Below are 8,915 nucleotides of genomic sequence, written 5' to 3'. Positions count from 1 at the left end.
GAGTTGACCCAGAAGCAAGGGATAAGGACGGTCGAACCCCATTATCATGGGCGGCATCAGATGGGGATGCGGCTGTGATCAAGCTACTGCTTTCTAACCACCGGGTTATCCCAGAAGCCAAGGATGATAATGGCCGAACCCCATTATTATGGGCGGCATCAAGCAATCTTCATAGCGCTGTGACCAAGCTACTGCTTTCTGACCACCGGGTTAACCCAGAAGCCAAGGATAATAATGGTCGAACACCACTATCATGGGCGGCATCACGTGGGGTTGAGGCTGTGACCAAGCTACTGCTTTCTGACCACCGGGTTATCCCAGGAGCCAAGGATAATAACGGTCGAACACCATCATCATGGGCCAGAGAAATGGGGAATAATGATGTGGCCAGGCTATTGGAAGGTCAACGTTCCTCCCTTGGTCTCCGTGTCACTACTCTATAGATCGTCTAGTTCTGGAGAACAAACCTCGAGATGGAGACAAGCGAAAAGATCACCCCATTTGAGTTTGGTCTCTCCAGCGTGTCAGCATTTTCTTGTTGTATGTATACATTCATAGCGTGGCAGCATAATTTCTGAGATACGATTCATGAAAGCGCGAGGTGCGGACTTGCCGTGGTGGATATCTATGTGTCTCTTTCCTAGTGAGGTAAATGAACCATATAGCTTTGTTTACGTAGGATTAAAGCTATTCTTCCTCTTAAAGTGTAATCACCCTAGCCTAGAGTTCAGACTATTAGCCCAGCAGGGGTGAAAACGAGCCGTCGAGGCGATCATACTCGACGCGCTATAAACAAGAAAAGTGATAAAATAAACAATCACCTCCCCTCAACTCCCCCAATATGAAAAGATCAAAATCGCTGTACACTGTTAGCAGGTTTCTGTATGCCGCATGCACACATGTCTGCCATCTTATTAACTCGCCTGCAATGATGGAATGTATACATGATCTTATCATCAGCATGGGGGCGCCCTCTCTTGACCTAGTTCCGACCCTCGATTACATAGTCATGGGCTTTGATATGAGGCCTCCTTGCTTACCTTGTTACCTAGAGTCGGCTACTTCTCGCACATTCGTTACTGCACTTGGTACCTAGAACAACATCTCCAAATCCAAGCAGCCACTCAAAAGGCAGCCATCGGCATCACTTTTGCAATGATAATCATAATCATATCCATATACACGTGGGGCTCACACAACAGATACAATCTTCTCATTTCCAACCCAATGCAATCCCAACCCCATCCATCTAAAACCTACTTCGAAAAACCACCCCATCCCTCTCCGCATTCCACTTGGCAATCGCATCCATCAGCGCCGGACTCAACGCATCATACGTCTCCAGCCCCAACCCCTTAACCTGCGCCCTCACCACATCCGCAAGACTCGGATCCAGCCCCTGCCCGATCAGACTACTCACAAACCCGGCAAACTGCACAGGCTGCCACCCCTCCTCCTCGCTCAACTCCACATGCACGAAATCCAATCCCTTGAACGGGTGGTCAACCTCGATCCGGCCGAAAAGATGCACGCCGCACTCGGTGCATGCGTGCCGCTGGATCGGCGCGGCCGCGTCGACGATGGAGAGTTTCGATTCGTTGGCGGTGACGCGGAGGTTTTCCCGGGGCACGACGCCGACGATGCTGAAGAGGGCGCCGCTTGGTTTCCAGCATTTCGAACACCCGCAGGCGTGGTTGTGTGCGACGTTGCTGGTCAGTTCGACGGTGACTTTGTTGGTGCTGCAGTGGCAGGAGAGGGTTCCGCCCGGGAAGGTGTCTTTGCTCGGTTTGAGGCCTGCGCCTGTGTCGAGGAGCGGGTGCAGGGGGAGAGGGGTGGATGTCATTTTGTTGATATCTTTGCTTTTCTTTATCGTTTGGAAGAGGTGATTGGTTGGGAGGGGAGGGAGGAACTTGGTGGTTAGGTTAGATTGATGGGTGGTAGGAACCTTGGGAGAATCAGTGCTTATATAGACCTTTCTCTCCCCAATCCAACTATCCAACCCCGAATTCCAATTCCAGTGCATTCTGAAGATGAAACAGCTGAGGACAAGATGGAGAAATCGCACCCCTCACGAGGGGAATGTCTACCGCGTGAGGGGAACCCTGCCAATCTCCAATTCCGCCATCGCCCTGGCAGACCCACGGAAGCGTCGAATATGCCCCGGAAGGGGTAAAAGACTGAGCCACGCTGTGTTTTGCTGTGCTGTGCTGTGTGGGGTGCCGCTGAGCAGTGTGTACGAAATTCTGCGGTGAAATGAGGCCATCTTGGTTGCCCGTTTGGGTCTCCGATTCGGCTCCACACTGCGGCGCCCGGGTAGCCTTCCGATCCGCGTGCCGCCTGTTGCAAAAGCCAGCACAAATGTCGACTGGCAAGGTGTGTGAAGTGGGGATGCGTGTGGTGCAAATGTTTTCTACATGCGGAGTACAGATCCGAGGGTGCGCTGATACGATGCGGCAGACGAGGGGAGAAACTGCTCCGTCTTGGCTGTTGGAGATGGACCTCGGGTCCTGACTGAGATTGTCAGGGGAATAGTTCAGTGAGCTCTTAATTCGTAGTGTATGTACAAGCCACCTATTGCAGCCGGATCATGAAACGTAAAACAGGGACGCCAGAATAGACACAAAATGGGTATAAATGTCCAAGATGTCAAACAATGCAAGGCTTGTCTCATACCCGTGGAGATGTCATGATCCGTAAGACATGGAGAAATCATAACCAAAAGCTGCACAAAAGTTTGTTGTAAAAGAAAAAATTGGTCTAACATGCGTTGTGTGGAGAAATATGTTTAGTCCTTCTGTCCTTCGTTTTCGAGGAGTTCGAGGACAATGAGGTTTCGGGGGTAGTCGGGATGCTGCATGCAGATCTTGACTGTACGGCCTTGGGTGGCTAAAGAGGCCCCGTTGGAGGTGCCGCTAGAGAGGTTGACGGTACCACCGGAGCTCGTGGGGATGCTGTTCACGCCGGAGCCGGGGAACCTACTGCCGTCGTCGAGACAGACGACATTGTGGCCGGGAATAACCTGTCGAAGCCGCCCGTTCATGGCGTTGCGCACTTCGACAAAGTCTTCGTTGAAGAGAACCAGGAATTTACCGTACAGGCAGGCCGAGTGTGCGCGACCGACAAACTCCATGACCACACTGCGAGAGACGTCTCCGTGTTGGTTGACATAGACGGCACATTCAGTGTAGGTGACAAGGAACTCCGCGTCGCTAAGACGGAACATGCCCAACGGCCGAAGACCGAGAATCCGCTGAGCGATCTTGCTGAGATGTGCCTGCGCTTCTGGCGCGTCGGTACGGAATTCAGGAACAGACCAGGTCTGCTTCTTGTCGAGTGTGAGAATCTCGATTCCTTTCTGGGTCGAGATGGCGAGGGAGGAATGGAACAGGTTGATGCCGTAGCTTTCAGCCGGAATGTAAAACTCGTCGTATTCGCGGAAGAACTCGGTTTGTCCGCGGCGCGAGCTGAAAAACCGGCTACGACTCGTCGCGGACTTTTGAAGAACGGGCTCCAGGATCTACTATTGTTAACAAACCTTCCCATGAAATGTAAAACGTAGAACGAACCTTGAACGTCGACGACAAGCCGTCCCGCTTCTTGTACATCACCAGAGTGCGATCCTTCATCTGTCCTGCCGCAAAGAAACCAACTTCTCTATTTCCGGAGAGTTTCTGGGGTGCTCGCCGCGCCGAGTCGTTGCTTGTCTGCGTAGCCACGGCGCCGCCGCTGGCCGGGCAGACAACGTCAAGGTGGTACGCAATCAACGACTTGTCGGCAATAAGAAGGAAGACGTTGAACTCCTCGAAGACGGAAATCTGCGTCACTCGAACCATGGGAATAGCCTGAATTTGTAAGCTTGGCACCTTCAAACAGGGTAAGAAACATACTCTGGTCCAGCCTCGAGGATCATTGTACTCCGAAATGTAAACACCATAATCAGTTCCAATCGCACACATCTTGCGCCCAGGAGGCTGCTCAAACACAGTCGCGCAATGAACAGCTGCCCTACAGATCGGCGAAGGGCGAGAGGCGGGAGGGTACTTCTTCTCCACCTCACGAACCGCGCGATCAAGTGGCGTGCCCTTGATAATCACACTGTTAGCGGGCGGAGAACTATCAGAACTGCTGAATGCAGTGTCTGCCAGAACACGGAGACGGAATGGTTCCGAGTTCTGCGTGTAAAGCGCAGCCGCGTGTTTCGTCTTGGCTTCCGTAATCTTGTCACACCATTCCTTTCTGTTCTGCGGCGAGCTCGCATACAAGGTGTACGTTCCGTCCCGGCCAAGATGCTTGATTTTGAAGGGATATAAGACCTTGTCGTCCTTGGGATTCTCGAGAACCGTAGCCGGAACCAGCGTTTTACCAGACGCATCAGTATTCGTGTGGACTATACCCGCTCCCGCACGGGCGGCAGGCTGAGCTCCCGCGGCCGAGACTACTCCTCTGACGGCTGACTTGACGACAGGATCCTCGTGAGTGCTTTCCAAGACAAGCAGGTCCATCGGAATCGGCAGCTTCGACACATCATAGTTTTCGAATTTCACCGTTCGAGCAGCATCGCGCATGGTGGAGAGCTTGGCGAGGACAAGATAATGATCAAACAGAATCGCGTGCGTGTCGACCAAAAATCTCGTGCGCGTCCCTGGGCGCTGCAAATCGCCCCGGAAAACAATCTCTCGTCCTAGATGGTCGAGGTTAAGCTCCACATCCTTTCTCATGTCCGAGCGAAGCTTGAGCTTGGAGGAAAGCTCTATCAAGTCGACCTTTTTGGTCATCTCTCCGACTTTGTTGTCACATTCCAATGCAACCAACTTGATTTCTTCAATGGCCTGAGCAAGGTTTGTCTTCTCCTCGGAATCTTTGGGCATGTTGTGGTGAACAGTCGTCAGCAGCAGAGCAATGCGCTGAATTCGCGTGATGGGTGCCTTGAGGAATGTATCCCAATTGAGACGATTTGAGAGTTTGTTATCCCTGGCATCGCTGAGGAATTGGCGGAATATAAGATTCCTCTCGGCTTCTTTGCGGACAAGGTAGTTTGCGCGTGGAAATGTGGCGGCGTAGCTAATATAGATGGACTTGGCTTTGCGGATCCATTCTCGAAAGATGTCACTAAATCCAACGATAAACGGTCCTTGCACGTTCTGTCGATATTTGAGCTGTGCCAAGAGGTAGTCTTCATTGACCTTCTTCACCGCGTCCACTTTGCCAAAGACTTCGGTCAAGAACTGGTTGATATGTTTCGGTGGAATGATAGGCGGGTTCGACGTGGCCAATCGATCGCGATACAGCTCGCGGAGGACATCGAGTTGACCGATGAAGGAGTCCTCCGTAGTGACAATCTCGTGCAGGTTGTTTTGTCGCTCAATCTCCTTCTTCGGGTGCGCCTCCCATACTTCCTTGGGCACTTTATAGAATGTAACCCAGTCTTCGACCTTCTTCTGCGGTCCTTGAGCCCGTAGGTTGACCTTTTTGAGCGTTCGCATGCAGTGGTGCGAGTAACAGCGTCCGACGACCTCCGTTTCGGATTCCTGCTCGTGCAAAAGAGGGGAGTAGCATCCTGTGCCGGTGATTTGGAATAGGACACCGGATAGCTCGCCGCTGCCAAACTTGACCCATTCTTCATCGTTCACCAGCGCCCCCTGGTTAAGCATGTCCTGTACGACACCTGCCGCAAGGGTCTCAGCATCGGCGGTATTCATCGTAGGCACCTTGTGCGTAAACAAAGCGACAATAGCATCAACAATCGCATGTTCCTTGAGGTCAGTCTCATCTTCAGCCAGATTCCGAACCCAGGCCAGGACAGCACTAAGAGCCCAAGGCTCCGCGCAGCGGCGAAAGTCCTCGGATGACAGCTTGTTCGGGTGGAACTTCTTGCGGCGACCGGCGGGGATCGCAGGCAGGTCAAGGGCGATAGCAGCCGCCGCAGGATCCATTCCGGAATCGAGCTTGAGCGCACCTTGGCGTAACATCTCCTGCTGCTGCTTGTACTTGGCCCTGTCTGCATCGGTCTTCGACCTGATAGGGGGGTCAGCACGAGGTCCAATGGGCTGGCTCGTCAAAGATGTGGACCGCGAGAATTGAGTGGGGCTGGGCACGGTCGCTGCGTACGAGTCTGGAGACGGAACTGAGAAGTACGAGTTTGTATACTGCTCCCCAGGATCCGACTGCCGGTATGTACCGGCTGGCATCAAATGCGGCCTCAAGGTCGCGTTCTTCGCAGGCTCCTCCGGTGGTGCTGGCAGTGGGCGCATTCCTGGGTGGAAGAAGAGATCGGTCAATTCATCCTCTCCCCTGATTGAGCCCTCGCTTCCGGACTGGTGTGACTGCCTCCGGTGCGACAGTGAGCCGTCCGTCTCATCGTCGTAATCAAAGCTCATCCGCCGGTTATATGTGCTGGGCTCCGACAATCCACCCGTCCCGCCAGCGTCCACTCGCGCACTCGAGGGAAATTCGGGGAATGGGTGCACATAGTCGTCGTTGATCGGGGGGTAGTCATACTCGTCGGAGTACTCGGTACGTTCTTCTAGGGATGCATTGGAGCTGTGTCGGGAGCCCGAAGTGGCCACCTGGCGGTTGTCGGGCTCAGGCTCTTCGTCGTAAGGACTTGTGTGCGGAGCTCCCTCGTCGTATGGAGACTGGTCGAGCTGACTGGTGCTGCCGTACGGAGGGTACCAATCTGCACGGGTATTCTGCGCTGGAGAAGGCGCTGTCACCGAAGGCCGTTTGGAAAGTCCACTCGTCGTCGAGGCATTGGTTTCGCGGCGTGATCGCTCCTGCATGCGGTCGGCCTGGGCGCGGTCCTCCTCCTCGGCCATCGCCATCATAGCTATCCCCGCTTCGGCTTCGGCGTCACTGTCATCCTCGTATGCGCCGTAGTTGACATAATGCCCGGTTCCCGTAGCTATACTTCCGTTTGTATGCGTATGCCTCTCGTCTGGGGAAATATGGAGCGGCGCTGGCGTAGCAGACTGAGGTTCACTCGACCCCCTTCTGTCAGAATCTAATGGATCAATGTCAATGTGCAGTGGCCTCTGATTGGACTGGTAGTTGCCGGTCCATTGAGTTTCTGGGAAAGCCGCTTCAATCTGATTGACCAGCTCGTCATACCCAGACTGGTCAGCGGGTTGATGCGCACCTGCACCGTTCAGATATCCCGAACCTCGGCGATCGTCAGTCTCGACTGGAGGACCTGGAAGAGGGCGTGCCTGCGGATGCCGAGTCAATGTATCGGTTCGTCGCGGCGATGTCGAGGGCTGTGCTTGATGGATGGGGGGTGTAGGGAGGGCGCGTCCCGGGCCATGCATCGGCTTGTCGTAGTTGTCGCCTGAATAGTGCGCTGGAGGCTCGGGCGGCTCCTCATCCACTGACGGTGTCCGACTCGGATCGGCAAGACGGGAAGGATGCGTGGTATAGGCGGGAATAGGGACTCCTCCAGAGTAGGTGCGCGAGGTATAGGACGTTGCGCTGGATAATGAACCGCTCCCAGACGCAAATGCAGTACTCGGTGTGGTCGGCGAAGCCAGATTGTACGACGAAGCGTTGAGAGACGATTGACTCGACTGTGTTGGAAATCCGTACTGGGCCCCGGGCGAGGCACTGGGATACTGCGGAGAGGGGCGGCCGCCGTAGGGATGGTCAGGTCCACGAGGGGGTGGTGGGGGCGGTAGCGAAGTGTGTGAGGATTGGTATGGATGTGGTGATAGCGGCGTCTGTGCGAAAATCATGCTCGATTGGCGCTGTATCGTAGGAGATCCAAGCCCGCCGATGCTCGCCGCCTGGTACGCAGCTGGATTGTATGGTTGGTGGGTCGGCGACGCACCGCTGTTCGTGCTGTTCCCGTACGAGGTGGAAGAGGAGTAGGAGAGTGGGCTGTATCCAGTGTGCTGAGATGCGGGCGTAGGTAGAGCGTATTGTTGCGGATTGTATGATTGCGTGGGCGACATGGGGGCCAAAGACGACGAGGTGTACTGATACTGATAGCTGGACTGAGACTGGGCGCGGGCCCGAGGCGGCGACGTTGCAGAGACCTGAGAGTATCGCGGATCGGCGTATTCATCGCGCACGGCGTTGTAGGCCGCGGTTCGCTCGCTCAGACTCGAAAATCGATGGTTTCCGTCGGTCGCTCGGGGGTTGTGGCCGGCAGGAGCAGCGAAGAGATTCTGGTCGTCCCCCGCGTCGAAACTGGGAACTCGTCGGAGCGGCTGGGCGGTCGGAGGGGGGTACGCATCATAACGGGGAGTCTGGCCCGGCTGGCCGTAGGATTGATTGCCATTGTGATAGTTCGCCATGCTGAGAAGGGACCATCTGGCTGTCGAGCAGCGGCGTGGGAGGAGGTGAGGTGCAGCTGAGAGTTGTCGCTGGCCGGTCGGAGGGGAAGCGTTTCGAATGCGGACACCAGGCCAAGTTGGCGGAGGCGGATCGGGTTAAAATGCCGAATAAGCGAGAGACAATGAAATGAAGCCAAACAACGCAACAAAATACGAACAATAACGAAAACAAGCGGCAGCGAGAGATGGGCGAGGGGAAAGACAAGTCGCCTGGTCGACGTTGGGTCAGCGAAAAGGTGGAGTTGGCCCGTGTCGGAAAGGCCGATTCAGCCTCATCCACCCTCCATCCACACGTGGTCCAGTCTTTGTCCTTGGTGCAGCGAGAATTACAGCAGTCTTACGAGGGATATCGACATCGGAGAATCAGAGCGCATTGTCGTCCCTTGTCTGGTGTGGCTCAAGAGTTGTTGCTGATGCCATCAAGCGAGACAATGGCCGTGCTGTGCGACTTGAGTTTTCTGCTTCAATCTCACTGCCTGATCCGACCCAAACTCTTCCAGGAACTGAACTCTCCGACTTCTTCTCTGCTGGTGGGAAACTGAACTCCGAGTCCGTAAGCGTATGTTGCACAGGGCTCGCAACAGCTTA

The 8,915-nt window shown here is 54.6% G+C and overlaps 2 protein-coding genes across 2 annotated transcripts; both read right to left on the bottom strand.

Annotated features, from left to right (window-relative positions):
- Positions 1-963: 963 nt before the first annotated feature.
- BJX68DRAFT_235561 (putative glutathione-dependent formaldehyde-activating enzyme) lies at positions 964-2,371 on the bottom strand. The gene is made up of 2 exons (XM_071039895.1): positions 1,973-2,371; positions 964-1,909 (listed from the first exon to the last, which is right to left on the bottom strand). The coding sequence occupies exons 1-2, from the start codon at positions 2,021-2,023 to the stop codon at positions 1,250-1,252; spliced, it is 711 nt and encodes a 236-aa protein (XP_070899976.1). The 5' UTR covers positions 2,024-2,371; the 3' UTR covers positions 964-1,249.
- A 146-nt stretch (positions 2,372-2,517) lies between these two features.
- Positions 2,518-8,902, bottom strand: BJX68DRAFT_235559 (putative Rho guanyl nucleotide exchange factor). Its single transcript, XM_071039894.1, has 2 exons — positions 3,567-8,902; positions 2,518-3,517 (listed from the first exon to the last, which is right to left on the bottom strand). The coding sequence occupies exons 1-2, from the start codon at positions 8,286-8,288 to the stop codon at positions 2,786-2,788; spliced, it is 5,454 nt and encodes a 1,817-aa protein (XP_070899975.1). The 5' UTR covers positions 8,289-8,902; the 3' UTR covers positions 2,518-2,785.
- Positions 8,903-8,915: the final 13 nt, after the last annotated feature.

Source organism: Aspergillus pseudodeflectus (assembly GCF_044049435.1).
Source record: "Aspergillus pseudodeflectus strain CBS 756.74 chromosome Unknown BJX68scaffold_17, whole genome shotgun sequence".
NCBI classification, from domain to species: Eukaryota; Fungi; Ascomycota; class Eurotiomycetes; order Eurotiales; family Aspergillaceae; genus Aspergillus; species Aspergillus pseudodeflectus.
Note: the sequence above shows the minus strand (reverse complement) of the source record. Positions and strands in the feature narration are given on the sequence as shown.